The sequence below is a fragment of the Periophthalmus magnuspinnatus genome, chromosome 17 (genome assembly GCF_009829125.3).
Source record: "Periophthalmus magnuspinnatus isolate fPerMag1 chromosome 17, fPerMag1.2.pri, whole genome shotgun sequence".
NCBI classification, from domain to species: domain Eukaryota; kingdom Metazoa; phylum Chordata; class Actinopteri; order Gobiiformes; family Gobiidae; genus Periophthalmus; species Periophthalmus magnuspinnatus.
In genome coordinates this window covers 22,247,763-22,271,001 of record NC_047142.1, presented here as the reverse complement: position 1 = coordinate 22,271,001, position 23,239 = coordinate 22,247,763, and the positions used below count along the sequence as shown (strand labels likewise).

General features: G+C 40.4%; 1 protein-coding gene across 1 annotated transcript in view; it reads left to right on the top strand.

The window, feature by feature from the left end:
- brinp2 (bone morphogenetic protein/retinoic acid inducible neural-specific 2) overlaps positions 1–23,239 on the top strand; it is a 107,960-nt gene that overhangs the window by 21,132 nt on the left and 63,589 nt on the right. Inside the window, exons 2-3 of the mRNA XM_033982943.2 lie at positions 16,123–16,313; positions 21,246–21,427. Of these exons, the coding sequence (XP_033838834.1) occupies positions 16,123–16,313; positions 21,246–21,427 (373 nt within the window). The remainder of the gene's footprint in view (positions 1–16,122; positions 16,314–21,245; positions 21,428–23,239) is intronic.

Genomic DNA, 23,239 nt, shown 5'->3' with positions numbered 1-23,239 from the left:
CAGGGGGAGAGAGGGAAGAGGCAAGAGAGAGTGGAGAGAGATATATAACAAAAGTGAAAAGAAGTGAAAGGAGGACCAAGAGGAGGATGAGGGAGGAGAGGGGGAATGAGGTGGAAAAGGAGCAGAGGAATAGAGAGAGTAGGGGGATAAGAGTGAGAGTGGAGGAGATAGAGAGATGAGAGAGAGAGAGAGGCGGTGGGAGAAAGAGGGACAGAGAGGGAGTGAGCGTGGGAGGAGCAGGGAGCGAGAGGAAGGAGAGAGATAGGGGAGATGAGGAGGGGAGAGAGAGAGACAAGACGGAGGGGGGGAGCAAGAGAGAGTGGAAAGAGACAAATTAGTAGGAGAGAGAGATATAACAAAAGTGAAAACAAGAGAGAGGAGGGCCAAGAGGAGGATGAGGGAGAAGGGGAAGAGAGAGAGGGAATGAGGTGGAGAAGGAAGAGAGGAATAGAGAGAGAGGTGGGGGTAAGAGTGAGAGTGGAGGAGAGAGAGAGAGAGGAGGTGGGAGAAAGAAGGAAAGAGAGATGAGGCGAGCAAGTGTGGGAGGAGCAGGGAAAGTGAGGGAGGAGAGAGAGACAAGAAAGAGAGAGAGGGGGAGAGAGGGAGCAAGAGTGGGAAGAGCAGGGGGAGAGAGGGAAGAGGTGAGAGACACTCAAGAGAGACTGATTAGGAGGAGAGAGATATAACAAAGTGAAAAGAAGCGTGAGGAGGACCAAGAGGAGGATGAGGGAAGAGAGTGGGAGTGAGGTGGAGAAGGAGAGGAATAGAGAGAGAGAGTGAGAGCGAGAGTGTGTGTGTGGGAGGAGCAGGGAGAGAAAGGGAGGAGGCAAGAGAGAGTAAGAGGAGAGACAGGACAAACGTGAAAGGAAGAGAGACCAACCCGAGGAAAAGGGAGAGGGACCAAGAGGAGGATGAGGGAAGAGAGAAGGGAAGAAGGAGGAGATGGGGAGTGAGCAGAGCAGAACGAGAGGAGGAGAGAGATAGAAAGGGAAGAAGAGCTGGAGAGAGGGAAAGAAAGAGGGAACATAAGTGAGAGGAGGAGATAATGTGAAGCGAGAAAGTCGAGAGAGCATTTTTCCCGCGGTAAATGGCGTGTATGCAACTTACAGAATGTGCAGAAAGATGAAAGGAATGACAGTTCAAAAGACGCGCGCTATAGGCAGAGAATACTGTATAATATTTGTTTATGTTTAGAGGAATCCCCATTAGCGCAAAGTCTGCTGTCAACTAGTCTCCATTTTTCACATTACATCACTGATTTCAAGTAAAAAATACAGATCAAAAAAGTCAAAGTGTTATGCAATTTCTATATTTGCATAGCCCCCACAAATATATAAGAAAAGCATGCATTTTTATCAATACTTTGACAGTGCAACTACAGAGTGTACCCGTTCTTTACTCTTTGGTTTGTGCCATTATTGTTTGGTCCTAGCACGTAATGGATCCCTGTTTCAGTCCTGCTTTAGTAAATATTTTCTGAGGTAGTGCTTGTTTGAAAGTATTTTTGTTTCGAGTTGTATATATGTGCAGAGTCCGTGCTGCAGTTAGCATAGTACCCATTGTGTGGTTTGGCAGCGGGCCTAATGTTTAGCACAGGACGAACTGGCAAAGTAACTAATGAAACCAGCAAAGTGGCACAGGACCCACTTCGGTGAGGCTTGGAGGACACTACAAGGTGCATTTGCTGGCACACGAGAGCTCTTCTAAAACCCCAAAGTAATGAGATACTAATGGAGTGCCTTAATGCAGTTACATCAAAAATTATGACAAGTCATTTAACACAGAATCTAATACGGGGCAGTTTACAAGCACAGCCAATCAAATAAAGCCTCTATATACAATGTGTAATGAGAGTAATAAATTAGATAAATGTGTTTTGACTTGTACTTTTTTTTTAGAAGCGACTTTATAGTTGGGGAAAGCTCCGCAGTGCAGTGAAATGCGCTCGTGCATCGGCGGAGCAATAATAACCTAGATTATATAAATAGAGCACAAGATCCCGAAGGTTAGCGGATCTCATTTTATACGAGGCAAACAACTATATGTCACTGTCAATAACACCCTCTATTCCGAACTTATAAATGTTTTAAGTAATGCAATTATTGGAAGCAACAGGAGACAGAATCTATTTGCTTACAGTATATTGAACATGGCGGGAGGTTGGAGCATTGTGCAGAAGTGGCTAGATTGGAACTAATTCAGACTTGGGTGCGTCCGTATGGAAGAGTGTAATGCGTGCCATCAGCAGATTCTAATAACTGTCAAACTGCACCGAGCTTGGTTACTCGGGGTTAGCAGAAAATCTTCACCCCGTTGCCAAGGGAAATTGGACGATAATTGACACTATATTGCCTGTCTAGTAGATGCAGTATATAAATTGTATAATCGGTATTGCGCAGGTACTGGTTGACACATTGAGTACATTTTCTCTGCATAGATAAATAGTAGTATGTTGTTTTTTTTTATTGCATTAGATAAAGCCGATAGGGAAGTGCATTTTAGGCAAGGCTGGGGGAAATTAAATAGAGTGCATTTGTATTCTTGGTAGAGCTTAAAATGTTCAAGTCAATTGAGGTTGTAAAAGGTTTTGCTTCTATTGACTAAGTGCTGTGCAGGTTGGATAAGAACCAATACAATGCAAAGTAGGCCAAATGGATGATTCGTTTGACTACAAGGAAGACGGCAATAAAAATGGTATGACTTGCTAAAAGATGTAATGCAGTCGAATAAGATTGGATGTAACAGTCAGATTCTGGCAATGGATATGTGAAATTCCCAAACTTGAGGGAGTTGGGGGTGACAGTGGCTCAGTTGGTAGAGTGTTTGTCCACCGATGAAAGTGAAAGTTGGCGGTTCAAATCTTGCTCTCGACATAAACATCGTTGACCGAGCGGTCAGATCCTCTTAGCTACAGGTTGGCAGTGCAATTTGAGCTCCCACAGATGAATGTTGCATCCTTGGGCAAGACACTTAACCCACTTCGCCTCCAGTGTCTGTGTACACTGGTGTATGAATGTGTGTGTGAATGGGCGAGCGGTGAGTGCCTTGAAAGTGGAAAAGTGCTATATAAAAAATGTGACCAGTGTGACAGACCAGTGTGTTGGCAGAGTGGGCATCCAAGTTAATGTTAATGCAACAACACATGACATAGATTACACAGGGAGGGAACTATCGATATATCTCTGTTACTTTCATGTTTTATTTTCCAATTTACATATTTAAAAAAAATATATATATATTTTTTTTTTTATTAAGTCATTACATTCAAATCAAACATTGTTCAACTTGTGTAAGGCTGTACATAACATTTCTATCATGACCAAAAGGGTTTAGGCTGAAGTAAAAAATACTTATAATGCCTAACCCATTTTAATAATAACACACAGGAATTCAAAGAAAAGCAGCATAAATATATATAATGTATAAATCTTTCGATGTCCTTTCCATTGTTTTAGATGGTCTGTTCCAAATTGTAATTGGTCAAATAAAACTAAATCCTTTATTTTACTATTTCAGACAAATGTACTTTTGAACACCTTGGCCAAATCTAGTATAACTAAAAATGTGCTTAATACAAAGTCTCATCTACGGGCGCACATAGTACAATCCAAAAAAAACTAAAGCTAATAACACACAATGGTAGACTGCTTCTGAAGTCAAACCAGAGCTGGACTAGCTAAGACAAAATATCTAAACTTTATAATTTGAGAATGCCAACACATCAATAAGTAATCTTCTCTTTTCTATAGGAGCTATGAATAATGCACATCCCTATAGCGCTGTTATCAGAAGTGCAATGGTGTGAAGGTGCAGAAGCGTAACTCAAAATAAATTATCACCAGCAAATGGCTATTTTCATGCTCTAAGAATTGTATTAAACGTGCTAAAAAGTGCAGGTGTCTATTTTATTTTACGAAAAACATCATTTTTTTTGGTCCTCAATTGAAAATTTGAAAATGCAATGTTGCTAAATGTTGAATGTTTGATATGGAAAGGCAGTTTTGAGAACAAAATTAGGGCAAAGCCAGCCCCCGAGCACACCCACACGTGCAAGTTATAAAAATAGCGCAGTGCCATATAACAGGAGATAGGTGTATTTGTTGATTTGTATGATAGGACTCTGACTAACTGAGGGAAGTAGTTGTGTTGGTGAATATCGGCGGTGCGTCACCTCCTCTGGGTGCTTTCGCTCTGCTCTATTTCAAATGTGTGCACCCACTTTGATTCAACCCAAAATAAACTTCCTGCGTGACTTCTCCGTGGCTGACTTATTTTATCACTCAAACTTGTACAAGACTTGCTCAACTGAAAGAATATTTGGTGGTAAGACAAGTTTTCCAAAATACAGTAGGCGTGGATGACTAATAAAAAAATGTAATTATTTTTATTTGGCAAGATGGTTGTCGCATTTTTTTTTTTTCTTGAGCTCTGTCTAGGTGTCATAAGTTTATTTAAGAAAAAAATATTATACAGGTATCACTGCACTGTATGAGATTTTTTTCCTTTTTTTTATATATCCTATTTTCTTTTTTCAGTTTCCAGCTTCAATCCGAAATAGTTCCTGTAAGCTGCACCAACGTCACTTTGGGAAAATGCCATTGCCGTATGTTAAATGTATTTTGCTTGCGTACGGCAACAGGTTTTAGTGAAGTGTGACAAAATTTAAAAATAGCTGACAGAGACAGTCAACCCAGATACGCCAGACTGGGAAGTAAAGCAGGCAACTGATGTGTCGGATTCGGGACGCATGCAGAGAAGCTAACATTATTAAATTGGATTGAGCTCCTCTCCATGGTAAAAAGGAAGTAAGAAAGTAAGAAGTCAACCCTCTCCAAAAGTGCTTTCTGGAAACTCAGGAAGTTAAGGTGAGATAACGTAAAATAAACCCCCAAAAAAACGACACAAATGCAGCTACGTTAATTTTGTATTAGCATTAGCTCGCATTCTTTGAGTAATTATGTTAACATTATATTTAAATTACTAACATAGACCCCTTTGTCAACACACCTCTGCATCAATCATGATTTTACCCATTAATATAGCCCTCCTCCCTCTGACTTCACCGCTCCCATTAGCCGCCATTTTGGTTCTGCAGCCTCCAGCTTCCTTACTGGAGATGCATAATAAATCTGTGGGGAAAAGTCAGCAATCATTAAAAAATCATGCTTGGGTTTGGACCCTGTATCTCGGGTGGAGAGGGTCTATTTTCAGTGTGGCACCAAAAGGCAAGAGTGAGTTTTAATGAACTTCTATCCCCAAGACAAAGAGCGGACCTGAGCTAGTCTACTCCATGAGCTAGCTGACATAATGGCCGTGTGCAGTTTTAAATGAGCAGAGACCTGTGCAGTTATAATTCTAGATGAGTAAGACCCTTGTACTCAGTAAGTGCACTATAAAAGTTACATGGTTACCTCCAGTTTCTGAGCTGGAAATGTAACAGCCGTGTCTGCTCCTAATTTAAGGAGTTAGAACATTTACAAGGGCATTTTATTATGAAACATCCCATTAAGTGCAACTGGAAGAATTTACAGTTGAAATGCTTATTTAAAAAGGTGCTGGCAAAAATTAATTGAAATTCAGATTGAATGAGTTTCATGAAAATTAGTCGACGCTTTTAATAACATATGTCTGGTAACAGGGGAGCAGACGCAACATCGCAATTAACTTTATGCTTTAATGAATTTGGATGTTTTCAGTGTTTTTTTTTTTTTGTCTGGCTGTACAATAGACTGTTTATATAATGGCTCCAATTCACTTTACATTGAAACATTTTGGTCTTAAAATGTTCGTATTAACCCACACTAAATGATTTTAGTGTTTTTATTTAGCAATTTTTTTTCCATGAATCAAGATATGAACATTAATGACAGACAAATCAGGGGCCTTCTTTCTTCTTAGCATTAGCAACAAGTTTGATTGACAGTGTTGCCAAGTGTTGCTAAGGAGTGTTACCTTCAAAAGCCCGGCTGCAGATTGGCTCTTTGGTTGCTATGATACTCACGGTTGCAACTTGGCTCCAAATTTGCCCCTATGACTAGTCTCGATGAGTTTCATTTGACTCGAGCTGAACACTTGTCACATGTCACGCTCACTTAGTTCACTTCTTTGTACGGTCTATGGGCTGTACTTAACTTCTGTTCACTGTGGATTGTGTCGTCACCTCATAGAAGTTTCAGTTTTAGTGTTATTGTTACGCTTATTTGCTACTTTCAGTGGATTTACTTGCATAATAGCGTTTTCATAGAGATTCAGAACAATATATTCATGTTTTTGTTTAAAGGTATGCTGCGTAACTTTTCTGATGGAAGGTCTGCTACCTGTTTGTCTCTGAGATGTTATAGGTTTGCCCTACAGTGTTCTAAAGAATGGCACCTATCTTTCATTTATTCTATTACATGTGTTTTTATTGTCAAAAAATAACTACAAAAAAAAAAAAAAAGGCTTGCTTCTGCACAGATCTGACCTGTAACTAGGCCTAGAGGTGTCACTTGTCTCTGTGGAGATAAATAAGTTTGATATTTGAATGTCTTACTATGGCACTGGATAAGATAAAACTTTAATTGTACCACGATAAGGAAATTACAGTGTTGCAATGCAAAGCTCAAAGAATAAACAATAAACCATAACATCTCCATGGAGACAAGCAGATAGTGAACCCTCCAGCAGAAAGTTACCCAGCGCCCCTTTAGAATAATGAAAATATATTCTGATATAAATATGTGCAATGTCTATGTTACATAACTGAAGTTGAGATACGATTGATGCAATGTCCGGTAAGCACAGTGAGCCTCTCCGTGGATCAGGCTTATTTCCATGGCAATTGCAGTGGGCTCTAAAGCACCAATCCTCTGCTCCTCCTGAAATAGCTTGGAGAGGATTTGGGTCAGCCCTTATTAATGGGCGAGACTCTCCCTGATTCAGGTGGAGGTGCTCATTATAAAGTTTCACTTCCAACAAACCTCATCACTGAGAGTCTCAGTCAGTCAAAGAGCCAGTGCCATGCAGAGGGCCGTGGACTCAGGTGAACTCAACCAGCAAGAAACTGGCAACGATCTGTTAACATTTATACTCTCAGTGTTTAGACAGCTGTATTTTCAAAGAAGTAAATTTGTACTACTCATATTTTTTGCCTGATAATCACAAACAAGACCAGTGTTCAGTCTCCTCCCATCTTGAACTTTTGCTTCCTTTAGGGCAGAGGTTTCAAACACATTTTCACCGAGGGCCACATCAACAAAATGGCTGCTCTCCAAAGACCAGATGTAAAATAAATCTAACTAATTTTTTAACTTGCTAATTCACCGTTTCTGTATTTATTACTTATTCAACTTACAAATATGACATATGCATTTGCCTAGATGTAAAAATATGGCTGTGTAACTGCATATCTCCTGATAAATTGAGATTTTAAAACCATCATACTTTTTAATTTACCCTGTCGAGGGCCATATAAAATGATGTGATGTGGAGGGCCACATTTGGCACATGGGCCTTGAGTTTGATACATGTGCTTTAGGGAGTCAGGTGATGAGTGACGTGTGCCAAGATACACCACTGTCTGTACTTTTGAGGGTGAGTATCTGAGTCTGTGTTAAGATATGGAATAGACAGCTGGTTTGGAGACCCGACTGTCAGGTATAAACGGCATATCTTTAAACTGGTAAAACTGCCTGGTAACATCATGAATACGTTTAGTCTGACTGGACCACAGACCATTTGAACAGTCAGTTGTGAGACAGACTCTAAGATCTGCAGTCTGGGAGGAAACACAGTGTTCTTTTATGTAAAAATAACAGATATAAAACTCATTCGTGGCCCAGTCCATAAAACTGATTAACAGCATAGACTGACTGTGCAGACGTGTGGAGCCTGAATGACTGCATATTGTCCAGTTCTTTTTGTTTTCTGTTATATCATGTCATGTCTGTGTTAATGCTACGCCAAATTTCTCATGAGGAGACAGAAATAAATGAAAACCTGAACCTTTTTATCAATTCAAACCGCAACCAAATGAACAGTTATAACTTCCGAGTTGACAGAGAGACATTACTGATCTGCTTGTTTTGATTCAGCATCTATTGTTCCAGCCATTTGTCTTTGTTTTAATGGGGCAAATGTGATATTGGAAACTATTGTACAACTGCGTATATGTATGTGTATATATCTGATTGATTAAAATGGGAGAACATTAAGGGAAATGTTTTTGAAGGATGTTGCTGACCAAACCTTAGACAAACACTATTGATCCACAAAGAGCATAAAAATACATCGTAATAACATTTAAACTTCATTTATATAATTTATTATATATATTTTGTGCATTTTTTGTATTACATAAAGCAGTGTGTAGCTCCGCTTTTTGAGATGTGGACAAAATGTTAAAGGACCCATATTAGGCTATTCTGTGATCACACTCTGTTCCACCTTGTGATGTCATATGGTAATACAGGAAGTGCTTTACTGACTGTATTTTTAAACTTTATACACCTTCACTAGAGCCATTTGGATCATTTCCGCCCTGGACTTGTCAATCTTTACTGAACTAAAGGTAAAAAAGTAGCCGTTAACTTGAAAACTGCCACTTGATGACATCACAAGGTGGAACAGAGAATTTGTAGCTTTGGAGATGTGGACAGACTAATAATAAAGAGTTACTCAAACATGTGTGAATGAAACAAAACACAACTCCAGGTATGTTTTTGAGGAGGTAACAGCATTACAACATGGCTTGAAGCTCGAGAGTGTAATATAGGACGTTTAAAAGGGGTTGACACGAAAAAATAATGGTACAGTCTATTCCCATGGCTAAACGGTGCACTAAAATACAACAGAGATTACCCCTATTCATTCCGCTAACACGTACGACAAATTACACAATGCACTAAGTAAAAGAAAGAATAAGTGATGAAGAGAAGACTTTAGCCTTAGAGCTGGCACCGAACACCATCCAGGTGTTATTGTCTACGATGCTGCCAACAACAACATTCAGTGTAAATTTCTACATCGGCACTTTGTAGGTCCAAGACTGAAGTAGGTGCCAGAGCTGCAGGTGCAATCAGCGCTGTGCTAAACCTTTTAATTAACACCATCGATCATCATTAGCCAGATAGTCAGGCTCCAGGCTTAACCCTTCAAGTGCAGGGCAGGGGCCGTGGACCAGCGTGCGTGGCTCTGGAGACCTCCCCGTGTGCTTGTTGTGGTCAGTTTCGTGTTCAGTCACCGCAAAGAGGCGCTCCCCAAACACATCAGTCTACATCAGAAAGGCTAATCGACACGGGACAAGCAGCCAGGGCTATGCTAAAGGCAGGGGACGTTGTTATGTAATATTTGGTACAGCGTGTACAAAGCCCCTTTGTATTTCAAATGGGAAGAGTCCTAACTAACTACTCTAATAGTCAGGGCTGGAGAACTTTTTAACAACTTTTTTCCCCAAGTTTTTCATACATGTATTATTCCAGGTTATGAGTAAGGATGAAACGACTTTCTAACATCACAGACTACATGATATGATTCATTTATGATAAAATACCTCATCTCTCATCTCTCTCCCCGTCTCATTCTTACCCTCTATTTAACCCAACGCTTGTTCCCTCTCACCTCCCTCTTCCTCCCCCTCTTTCTTTCTATCTCTTTCTCACACCTCCCTCTTTCTCTCCCTCTTTCTTGCTCTCTCCCCTTGTTATCTCCTCTCTCTTTCCCTCTTCCTCCCCCTCTTTAATCCCATCTCTTTCTCTCTTCCCTCTTCTTTGTTCTTCTTCTCTCACTTTTCCTTTCTGTCTCCTTCTTCCCCTCTTCTTTCTTACTCTGTCCCTCGTTATCTCCGCTCTCTCCATCTTCCTCCCCTTCAGTCTTCCTATCGCTTTCTCTCTCCTCCCTCTTCCTCTCCTTCTTTCTTGCTCTCTGCCCTTGTTATCTCCACTCACTCTCCCTCTTCCTCCCCCTCTTTCATCCTATCTTTCTCTCTTCCCTCTTCTTTGTTCTTCGTCTCTCACTTTTCCTTTCTATCGCCTTCCTCCTCTCTTCTTTTTTCTTACTCTCTCTCTTGTTATCTCCTCTCTCTCCCTCTTACTCCCCGACTTTTCTCCTATCTCTTTCTCTCTCTTCCCTCTTCTTTATTCTTCTCTCACTTTTCCTTTCTATCTCCTTCCTCCCCTCTTCTCCTTTCTTACTCTCTCCCTTGTTATCTCCTCTCTCTCTTCCTCTCCGTCTTTCTTGCTCTCTCTCTTTGTTATCTCCACTCTCTCTCCCTCTTCCTCCCCCTCTTTCGTCCCATCTTTCTCTCTCTTCCTTCTTCTTTGTTCTTCTCTCACTTTTCCTCTCCATCTCCTTCCTCTTTCTTACTCTCTCCCTTGTTATCTCCTCTCTCTTCCTCTCCGTCTTTCTTGCTCTCTCTCTTTGTTATCTCCACTCCCTCTCCCTCTTCCTCCCCCTCTTTCGTCCCATCTCTTTCTCTCTCTTCCCTCTTCTTTGTTCTCCTCTCACTTTTCCTCTCTATCTCCTTCCTCTTTCTTACTCTCTCCCTTGTTATCTCCTCTCTCTCTTCCTCTCCATCTTTCTTGCTCTCTGTCCTTGTTATCTCCACTCTCTCTCCCTCTTCCTCCCCCTCTTTCGTCCCATCTCTTTCTCTCTCTTCCCTCTTCTTTGTTCTTCTTCTTTCACTTTTCCTCTCTATCTCCTTCCTCTGTCTTACTCTCTCCCTTGTTATCTCCACTCTCTCTCCCTCTTCCTCCCCCTCTTTTTCCCCATCTCTTTCCTCCCTCTTTCTTGTTATGTGCCCTCTCTCCCTCTTCCTCCCCTTCTTTCTTGCCCTCTCTTTCTTGCTCTCTCCCCTCCTCCCCTCCGTTCACTGACTGTACGTGTTCTCCCCAAACACATCAGTCTAAATCAGTGTTGGGATAATCAGTTTGGGAGCGGTGGCCGTGGTCCTTGTGAGCGGCTCCGTCTAAACGCTGGACTAAACTAATGTGTGGCGGTGCGTGTGATGGACCAGACTAATTGTTTGGTTACAGGCGCTCAGTGGAGAATGGCCTTTACTTAGGGGAGATTTGTCATGTGACTCGAGCTCTAATTACAATATGCACCGTTTCAGACCAAGACACTTTGCTCATTTATTCTCACTAAAAGACACGGCAGCTCGACTTTAAGGGTGTTTGGGTTTAGTTAAAGGTGGATTATGTAACTTTTCTGTGAGGACGTCCGCTGCCCGCTTGTCTCCATGGAGATGTAACCGCTTTGTTTGCAGTGTTTCGCTCTATGCCGTTAAAGGAGCATTACGCAACTTTTCAGCTGAAGACTCTGGCACCTGCTTGAGTTATTGTTTTACCAAAAATGTTCCACAGTATGGCGTAAAACTTTAAATCTCCATGGAGACATTAAGGTCAAGGTCAAATTACAGTAAAAATGCATGTTTTTGTAAAGTACCTGTAATTTAATAGATGTTAGATTAATAAGGTTAATGTCATACTCTGGAATATTCCATGCAAAGTATATGGCATCTCCATGGAGACCAACAAATAAGTTACATAGTGCACCTATAAATGTATGTATCTTGCATTTATTCAGATACTGTGAGCGGTGTTGCCTTTCCACAGATCTGACCTGGAACTTAGCCCACTGGTGTTGCATTCTTGCCTCCATGGAGACAAGTTTAATGACACACTGTGGAACATTTCAAGCAGATGGCTGACGTTATAGTGCACTTTTAAAAAAAATATTATAAGAAGTTCCTAAAGTAGTGAACACTGCGCTCAGAAGTAACATGAAAGTACAAAACGCTGAGTGAAAATATAAAAGTATAAAATGTTGAGTCAGACAAAAATATATTTGATTAGAATAAAAGAGAGAGACAAGATGAAAATATGTATTGTTGTATTTCTGTTCCACTTTGATTTAATATTTCAAAAGTTTTTTGATGGAACCTGACAAGTGTCTAGACGTGTTTGTGTTTGTGTTTGTGTACCTGTGCAGTTGTGTGTTTTGTTGGAGACAGTGTGAGATATGGGACAGAATATCACATAGGCCCCTAGAGATTTGTGTGTTCTGAGCAGTTTTTGGGTTAGTTTTGTTGCTTTTATTCCTAACACAAAGAGAGATTACAGATTTTGTTTTATACTTATACATGTTTTAATCATACGTGGAGTAGATTTGCATAATGTTGACTCGAGTGGTCTATGAAAAGTTACAGATTAATTGTGATTCAACTCCAAGAAAAATCACATTGTTACTCCATTGAGCCAAATGTCATATCTTTAAGAAGGGGCAAAATATTCCACTTTTTTTTTTTCTTTTTTTTTTCCTGGTCACAAAAAAAGTACAATACAATACAAAAATACAATATATTTTTTTATTTCTTTTTTCAAATTTTCCTTATTTGTTTTAGTGTTGTTTAGTCATTGAACTTTGCAAATTTAATATTACAACACTTGGAAATAAATGAATGAATGATGTTAGTAGCAGTAATAATCACATTTCACATTCAAACTAAAATACAATACTGTTCACGCAAGACACTGAGCTGCAAGTTTACATGTCCAAAAAGGAGTGGGAAAAAGTATCATTCATTTAATCCTAATCTTGATTTTGTTTATTACACTTTAGAGATTGACAGATACGTGTTTTTTCATAGCCGATTCCAGTCCTGATTGTTTACAAATCCAGATTAACCACTGCCAGATAAGCTTTGCCGATATTTAGGACAGATATTTTGGGACAATTGTGTTTTGTTTTTTTTTTCCCTAATTATCAAATTTAAATTTAGTACAAACGTATTGTTGTTTCCCTCGACTTTGTCCGTCCTCTTCACGCAAAAGTGCTCAAATAACCTTTTCTTCTCATTTTTGAGGCAGCTAGTTGGCCCAAATTTCTTATCTGGCTTATAATTTAAAAAAGTTTACACTGCTTATATAAAACACAGAAAGTTAGTCCACTCCTCTTGTGTTTTCTGCTAATGAATCTTAATGTAGCTCTTGCTCGCTGCCTCATGGTCTGCTAGAACAATATGGCCACTTAATGATAGCCTATACACATGTCTGAGTGTGTCGGGCTGCAGACATTAATTGGTGCATGAACTCCTAATGAAGCTCCTCTGCACTATACGCTCGGGGTGTTCCGTCTGATGAGGCTTTTGTCGTGATTTCTGTTAAACATTGTAAATCTGAGCTCCAGGACACTGCACCTAAACACTAATTGTACCCTCACGGCGACTTGAAGTTGTGTACGGAAACTGGTGAGGGTCAATTGTGTTTTTCTGCGTATCCAGTCAGCACATTGTGATCAACAGCATAATTATACGATTGTGTCTCAGTGGAACTACGGACCGGTAAAGAGGACAAGGAGAGAGAAAGTAAGACACAAGAATGAAATACTAACACCAAATAAATATGTAATGTCGGGATTCCTCTTTAAATATTCCATGTAAAATTCATATGTACATAGAAATAGATCTACATTACATCGATAAATGTAAATTATTAACTTCAGATTTAACTTTAAATCATTTCATGGAAAAGGATTACATCATAAATTTAGAGGGAATATTTCATTCCAAGCCCCAGATCTGTATGTACACACACACACATATACACACACACCCCCACACACACAAATACACACACAGACACACGCACAAGCAGACATGTGCACGTACACACTCACACACACATACATACATGCACACACACACAAGCAGACACATGCACGTACACACGCACACAAATACACAGACACACATACACACACGCCCAAGCAGACACACACACTCACACACACAGACACACATGCACTCACACACACACACACACACACACACATACACAGGCACACACACGCTCAAGCAGACACACACACTCACACACCCCGACACACATGCACTCACACACACACACCAGCAGACACACACACACATATACACACACTCACACATGCACACAGACACATGCAGACATACACGCACAAGTAGACACATGCACGTACACCCCCACACCCACACACCCCCCCGCAGACACACACATATGCACTCACACACACACCCCCTCTCACGCACACACACACACACACAAAAACTATCCTATAAATTATTTTTATTTTGACCCATTGTCTTGATATATTTCACACCGTTCTCATTCTGAAGATAAACTTGATCTTTTCAAAGCTCATATTTCTATCACTGTGATACAAACTATCAGCCACTGTTAAAGTTTTTTTTTGTTGTTTTTTTTTGGTTTTAATCTGCTTTACTCCAGAGTGCACCACCGCAGGATAAGACAGTGTACCACCTGAATAATGCATAATCCAGGACCTTTAACTTTGATGAGATCATCTGAAAACTTGGTGATTCAATATTTTACTTTAGCGCACCTCATATTCCACAGACACTTAGAATCACTGATGTGCCATTCTCTGCGTGTTTTGCTTATCCTTGACTTCTTTTTGTCTGGACTGACTGCATCGCTAATGTGCTACTGCTCAGGGTTTAATGCATGTATGGGACAGGGGGGAGCTGGAGTTTGCATAATGTTTTTCACAAGGGCAATGGTGAGTTTTAAGGTGGAGGAATCATTGGACTGTGTTTCTCTGACTGCTCAATGATTGTATTAGCATTTACATGTTTATTGGATACCCTATTGTGCTTGAGTCTGCTCTATATCTGTAGTCTATAATTTGAACATTTCAAATCACAATATTCATCTAAAATCACATAATAAAAGAAGCAACTCAGCTGATTTCCATGTTAGAAAACTACGATGCCCAATGGGACCTGACTTCTTCGTAAATGTCATCACAACAAAGAGCCGTAGCTGTAGATCACGTGAGCGAGCAGCAGATTTGTAGAAGTTGTACCAAAATGTCTACGCAGCGCTGCCAAATGCTACGCGTATCACCGATTTAGAAATAAAATTGGAGAACAAAGTAAGTACAGAGCAGTGAGCATGTGCCGGCGGTGACGAAAACGAGGATTGATCGGCAATATGGCGTCTTGAGCGTGTACGAATCACTCCAAATACAACTCGGGGTGTGTAAATTATGAAGGGGAAACAAATATAACATGGTCAAAATCTCAAAAAAAAAAAAAGGTTTGTATGTATCTGCCTGTATCCTATGTTAAAAATACATAAAACTAACTCTAATTACACCATTATTGGCATCAGAGAACAGTTCAAAATCATCAGCGTGTCTATGGCAGCCCTGTGTGGTCAAACCTAGTTCTGTGTGCCTTAATTACACATCCCACAAGCACCTTCTGACATCAATTATTAATCACAACATCATTAAAATGAATATGAACCGACCCCCATTGAGAATACTGGCTGTCGTCCAGTGAATGACCCCGGTGTTGAAAGGGAAGTTGCTTTTAAAAGTGCATGAGTGTACTTTAGGAAAACTTTGATGTAGGTAAACTTAAATTAGCACAAAACGAAGAAAAATGATGAGGTACCTCCAAAACCCAAACGTGGGCCGTCAGTGCTGTGTCTTATATCACGTACAAATATAGCTGTCATGCTGATTTATTCTTTATTACTTACAAAAACATTGAACACGATGACCTAGTTGTTTTGTTGCTGGTTTGTTCCAATCAAAAAGCAGAATGAGCCTCACATGAGTCTCTCGTTTTGGGGCTCATTCACGCGTCCTCGGTGCAGGTCAACCCAGGTTCAGTTGTGATTTTGTATTACCAAAAAACTAACCTTTAACGATGATAAAAGTGAGATTGAAACTGATTTTTGCAGGCTACAATGATGATTTGAATTAAGAACAATAATATTTTTTTTGCTTTGTTGTTGTACACAGTTTGTAAGGCGGATTTATGATTCAAACTTTTCAAAGTTAAAGCATCTGTTTGACCAGACTATTGTCAAAGTGTGGGGTGATTTGTTTCCAGTGTGTACAGACAAATAGCAAAACCACAGATGGTGCCTCCCACTCTTCTAAATGACGTCCATTATTTTATCTGTCTATCCTTTGTAGCTTTGTTTAAATTGTTTATGTAAATCATGAGTGAGATAACGGGGGGGGGGGAGTTTTCGATGAGGCCATTCTGCAGTTGCTACTTAAGGCCTAGTATTGACTGAAATGTACAGAACTACATTTTGGTTTTAAATGCTTTTCGTTTGTTTTTGTTTGCAGGGAGTTCAGCCATTGGAAGGTGAACAGTTTGGCCACAGAGAAAAGGGACTTCCTCCGCTCTCCGCTGCCTTTAGCTCCCGAGTTCCTCCGAAACCTGCGGTTGCTGGGGCGACGGCCCACGCTGCAGCAAATCAACGATAACCTCATCAAGAAATACGGCACTCACTTCCTCATCTCAGCCACTCTGGGAGGTAAGGACAAATGCTTTCTGCAGGGTTTAAGATGTGCCAAAAAAACATAGGAAAGGTACACTGAATGACTTTAGTGACGGGGAATATGTTATTGTTATTGCTTTGGGATGTTGGAGAGTATGACATTAAACTTACTGTGTCTATCTCCATGGAGACAAGCAGGTGATGAAACTAGGAAAAGTACAGGTCGGATCAGTGGAGACGCAAATACTTTGTTTTTCAAGGTATTTTTAGCATGTAAACACCCATAGTTAAATAGCAGTTTAATGTCATACTGTGGAACAATCCAGGTAAAGAAATAACACCTCCATGGAGACGAGGAGGTAACATAACATCCCCTCATTCAGAAAAAAACAACATAGTACACCTTGGACAAAAAAAACAAAAACATAATGAACAGATATATGGATTCACATTTCACGCAGTCTGCTATTTCTGTTGTAATAAAGGTTGTAGATTCATAAAAATATCCAAGTAAAATCCACTGTGGACTGTGGAACTTCATGTAATAAAAACAACTATTTACATCAGAGGTGTCCAAACTACGGCTCAGGGGCCAAATGCGGCCCTCGGAACAGTTTTTATTGGCCCTCAAGTTTCCTGCTGAACCGGCCCAATTGATTATAAGCAGTATTTTTACAGCAAATTAAACTATTTTTACCACTATAACCTCAAACATGACCAAAAAAAAAAAAAGTTTGGGTACCTCTGATTTACGCCGTTCCTTCACATCGCACATGTCGCTACTACGCCGGTGCTGTTTTGTGAATGATTTTCCCCCTCGCCTCTCCAAACAAGCCACTGGATTAAATTGACCCATTTCTTAACATATGTCTTTCTTCATTGGCTTTCTTTTTTTTTTTTTACTCGGGCCATGTTTCACAGAAGAGAAGCGACTTACCAAACGGATTCACTTGCCGTATTGATCGCGCTAGGCTACACCGGTGTAGACCCGCTCCCCCTATCACAGACTGACCTCTTGTTATGAATACAACCCCAGCAGCCCATTAAAGAGGCTCGGCGGCATAAAAATAGAGCTTTTATTGATTTCTGTTCAGTGTGGTTATCAGGAAAAGTTTAGTGGATGAAACCATCGGCGCACCCACAGTCTTTGGTCTTCTTCTTCTTGGATTATTTATAGCGGTAAACAAATTGCTTACTATTTTTAATCCCAGTCATGTCAAATCGGCAGTGATATTCTTGCGTCTGCTGAAAGGTCCACAGCCTGTCCTCTGTTAAAACATTGTGGCTCGGAGCAGAGTTGAGAAATGTGTGTTTCATGCTCTTTACGGGCTCCCCAAAATGAGCGTTTCGATAAATGGCAGGGTAAATCCGTGCGCTAAAATGTCGGCACAGAGAAGCAGACTTCGCTCGTCACTTGTAAAACTCCTCGAGCTTCTGTCCTCTGCTGCAGCGTCTCCCCCCGGGAGCCCAAAACCCGCTCATTACCGGCTTATATTTAGGTAAATCTCATTCAGAGCTCACTTTGCATCGGACTTTTATGGTGCAAGGAGGTGTTAAGGTGATGTGAGGTGGGATTATGTGTGGATTTCTGCTGCAGATGTGAACTATAAAGAGGAAAATGTGAAAAAAGTGCAGATTTATGTGAACTTTTTTGTTGGATTTTCAAGTAGAAATTGACATACTCTTTTATAAATGAGTTCCCTAGCCTCTAACGCCTCCTGCATGTCTCCATGGAGGTTTAAAAAGTTGCCAAATGATCAAAAAGCCACACAACAAATCTACTGTATTGATGTGATGATATAAGAAACACAAAAATGGTCATGTTTCATAATAGGTGCCTGTAGCTGCTCATCACACATGCCACACCCACTAAGGCCCTATTCTGCAATCATGAAATATCAATAAATGAACTGTGTAATCCCTCAGTCATCAGAGAGAGAGAGAGAGAGAGAGAGAGAGAGAGAGAGAAGAGAGATCACTAAACAAACTGTGTAATCCCTGGGTCAGCAGAGAGAGAGAGAAGAGAGAGAAGAGAGATCACTAAACAAACTGTGTAATCCCTGGGTCAGCAGAGAGAGAGAGAGAAGAGAGATCACTAAACAAACTGTGTAATCCCTGGGTCAGCAGAGAGAGAGAGAGAAGAGAGATCACTAAACAGACTGTGTAATCCCTGGGTCAGCAGTGAGAGAGAGAGAGAGAGAGAGAGAGAGAAGAGAGATCACTAAACAAACTGTGTAATCCCTGGGTCATCAGAGAGAGAGAGAGAGAGAGAGAGAGAAGAGAGATCACTAAACAAACTGTGTAATCCCTGGGTCAGCAGAGAGAGAGAGAGAGAGAGAGAGAGAGAGAGAGAAGAGAGATCACTAAACAAACTGTGTAATCCCTGGGTCAGCAGAGAGAGAGAGAGAGAGAGAGAGAGAAGAGAGATCACTAAACAAACTGTGTAATCCCTGGGTCAGCAGAGAGAGAGAGAGAGAGAGAGAGAGAAGAGAGATCACTAAACAAACTGTGTAATCCCTGGGTCATCAGAGAGAGAGGGAGAGCGACAGAGAGAGACAGAGAGAGAGGTCACTAAACTAAATAAGTAATCCCTGGGTCATCAGAGTAAAAAGAAAGAGAGCGAGAGAGAGACAAGCAGAGACAGACAGAGGGAGAGTGAGAGAGAGAGAGAGACTAAGAGAGATCACTAAATGTGTAATCCCTCGGCTATCAGTAAGAGAGAAGAGGGAGAGAGAAACAGAGATAGACAGAGATCACTAAACTAAATGTGAAATCCATCCATCCATCGGTCATCAGAGAGACAGAGAAGAGAGCGATAGACAGAGAGAGAGAGAGAGAGCGAGAGGCAGAGAGAGAAGAGAGAGAGACAGAGAGATAAAGAGAGATCACTAAACGAACTGTGTAATCCATCAATCATCAGAGAGACAGAAGAGAGAGAAAGAGAAAGAGAGACAGGGAGAGGCAGAGAGAGAAGAGAGAAAGACAGACAGAGAGTGAGAGGGGGAGAGAGAGATGGCTAAACGAACTGTGTAATCCCTCAATCATCAGAGTGAGAGAGAAGAGAGAGACAGAGAAAGACAGGGAGAGAGAGTGATCATTAAACTAACTGTGTGATCCCTCGGTCATCAGAGTGAGAGAGACAGACAGAGAGAGACAGACAGAGAGAGACAGACAGAGAGAGACAGACAGAGAAAGACAAACAGAGAGAGACAGGGAGAGAGAGTGATCATTAAACTAACTGTGTGATCCCTCGTTCATCAGAGAGACAGAGAGGAGAGAGAGACAGAGAGAGACAGGGAGAGAGAGTGATCATTAAAGTAACTGTGCGATCCCTCGGTCATCAGAGAGACAGAGAGGAGAGACAGACAGAGAGAGGTCTAAACACCTCTTACTTTCTGGCCTTTTGCATGTTGTGATGTCATCTGAAACCCAACATTAGGAAACACAAAAACGTTCTAATGACGCTCATGTGGGATAAAGAGAAAACTGTTTCATGCTCGGTCCGTGCGGCTTCCCGCTGAGACACTCATCACAGAAGCCAGTGGAGCGTCCTCTGCAGTCGTGTGAGCCTGAGCACAGACACAGACTGATGTTTAGCCCGTGTGTAATTAAAGCCCCTCTCTGACAGAGCCGTCGTGCATACTAATACACCACACCTCCAGCTTATATTTATTTTCCTGTTTTGCTGAAATCTATTTTTGGATATTAATTGTCTTGTCAGATTGCAGAGGATCCAGAGACAGGGAGGTTAGGTGTCAGTAGTCGCTCTCTCATTCACACACGTGTAGTTGTGTCAAAACATGCCCACACATCGCCATGGAGATAATTAGTCTAAGACAGCGCATCATCTGGCTGCAGGCGTTTCCTGTTGTTGCTCTGGTAGGTTTATCTTCACATCTTTACATTAGAGAGATAAAATGCAAAGTAAAATCATTTTGCAAGCTGCTCCCATGGGTAAAGCTGCTAAATATATGTTTTTATGCACTTTGCTGTCATCATTACTGTACATTGTTGCCTGGAGAAATTACTTGTGTTGTTTAATGCTCCAGATTTATGCTTAGTTTTTGTTTTTTTTGTTTGTTTTGATTGATTGATTTTGATTATTATAGTGCGTTATGGGCTTACTATACGCTGTAATTTAACAGTTAGTATTACCTGTATGTTACTCTGCAAATGTCTGCACAGTTAATTACATCCTCTTACCTGAAATTCTAGGAAATAAAATACAACAACAAAACAAAAACACACACAACCCAGTCCTAAATTCCGAATCAGTACCTTACCTACCAAGAGAAAAGTTAATAACGCATGGAAATAAGTATACAAATAAAAATTAAAGATGTGCCATTTGTATCTCTCCGTGAAGATGTTAGCGCTTTGCCGGGAATGTTCCACAGTATGACCAATTACAGGTGTTTTTATTGCAAATTGGCTTCATAGCATCACCTGCTTGTTTCCATGGAGACAGATAGGTCATCAAAAACTTACATAGTGTGCGGCATATTTTATTTAAAAATGAAATAAAACGTTTTACAATACAGTTGTCCCTCACTGTAACGCGGTTCACCTTTCGCGGCCTCGCTGTTTCGCAGATTTTTTTTATTGCGTTCTGCGTCCTGATTGGCTAAGACCGTTGTCAATCAATCTCCTCTGTGCCGTGTTTTCTCCCCGACAAAACCCACAATGTTTATGAAACGCTCTGCACCGACAAAGGCGTCTAAGAAGGTTGGAACTTTGAGAAATGTGAGAAAATGTTAATGCCTGTCTGAGGAAAGTGTATAAAGTGTGTGGTGAGGGGTTTTACAGCTGCAAAACATATAGAATAACTGTAAAAAGTAAAGCTGACTACTTCGTGGATTTCGCCTATAGCTTTGAGTTTCTCCCGTGGTAATACCGTTTAAAGCTCTCGCACCATTAGAACTTAAACAAAGACTTAAACGATGACTAACAGCACTGCTTTTCCCACAGGGGAGGAGTCGCTCACCATTTTCCTGGACAAACAGAAGCTGAATAAGAAGTCTGAAGGCAACAGTAACAGCTCTGTGGTCTCTCTGGAACTGCTCCACCAGCTCGCCGCCTCCTACTTCACCGACCGCGAGAGCACCCTAAGGCGACTGCACCACCTTCAGATCGCTACATCAGCCATCAAGGTGAGCCTAACACAGCCACAAACATCTTATTTCATTCTAAGTGAGCTTATGCCACACCCGTGAAGGCCATATTTTGCCATCGTAAAGTAGTTTTAGTGTTCTCTCCTCGTTTTAGACTAGTCCCTCTCAAATAGTGGGTGCGGTGCGATGCCAGGGGGAACATGCTTTTCTTTTGCCGTACTAGAATAAAGTGTAATTGCACATCCACTACAGTAGGTGGCAGTTGCACTCTCATTGTCAGAGTGTGCGCAGGAAGTATTAGCTCCATGGTTTGCGCACGTACACAGCAAAGAGCAGGAAATAGTGAACAGATCATGAAGACAGAGCAGTGAACCAACCCCTCAAGAGACACAATGGAAAAATATTTAACAGGGATGAAAAGAAAGGCGGAGATAGACGGAGGTAATGAGATAAATGAAAGTCACCCAAAAGCTAAGACGAGGAAGTATGACGAAGCGTATGTGGCTACGAGAGGCAGTATCCACTCTCAGGGCAGAAGGCTATGGGTGTTCTTCTTTCTTTTGTAGCATCTTACCTTTGTGAAACTGGCTTCTCTGCTGTTGCTGCACTAAAGACTAAAGCGCAGGTCCCAGATAAACATTGAGGAGGAGCTGAGAGTTGCAGTATCGTGCTTCAAACCTCGCATCGAAAGGCTGTGCACCGCAAAACGTGCTCATTGTAGCCATTAATCCTGACTTCTTAATTTTGATAAAGAAAAAAAAAAACAGGACGAATTGCAGATCGATTAATTTATTAATATTTATTGATTTTATTTTGAATGCTCTAATTTAATATTTATCTAATTTTAATTTATTATTTTGATATTTATTACATTTTCCATTTATATTTTTTATATGTATTTAATTTTAATTCATTTTTTATTTATTCAATTTAAATTTATTAATTTGATATTTATTTAATTTAATTGTATTATATTTAATTTTTTTCAGTATCAAATGATTAAATCAGTTGGTTAAAAAATTGTGTATAGTTTAAATAAGATAAATTTTTTTATGAATTTCAGGAGAATTGGTGCATTTTACATATTTTCGGTTACAGATTTAAAAACTCTTTTTGTTGTAAGTTGATCTATATTTCTTTTTTTTTTTTTGGTGTTTTTTGGTGTTTTTTTTGGTGTTTGGTGTAGAACTTAAAACTATTTTATAGACAATTTGTACTATTACAGTTGCGGTGGAGAGTGTGTGTGTGGGGGGGACACACATCTTTTTCTTCATGGGAGGGAGCGTAACAGAACATAACTGAGAAACACTGCTTTAGACAGTGACTTAACAGAGCCCTGTCAGAACTGAAGAAGCTACTTGGATAAGTGTTGAAACGTATATCCAGTTGACAGAATCCAATTATATTTTGCGACGTGACCAAAGTTCTTACAAAAAGGCCTCTACAAGATTTGTATTTTATTTTCCCTAGTTCAGGAAACAGATTTTTCTCCATATGCACATTGTAAAAGCAGCTGCTTACAATAAACTAAGCATTACAAAATGTTAAAATTCAACTTTTCTTTACAAACTGCCTCTTGACTGATGTAAAACTATGATATATATTTACAACAGGTACCATATTTTCCGAGTATAAGTCGCACCATATTTCACATACAAGTCGCGTCTGAGTATAAGTCGCATCTCCGGCCAAACTATGAAAACAGTGCAACTTATTGTCAGGAAAATATGGCATATTATCAATCCAAATAAAGTAATAATTTTAAAGCGATCTTGAAATTTGTTGCCATTTTGAAGTGCAACAAAGTAAGATTTAGCTGCAGCCACCGAGATCGTTCTATGCACATTTTTT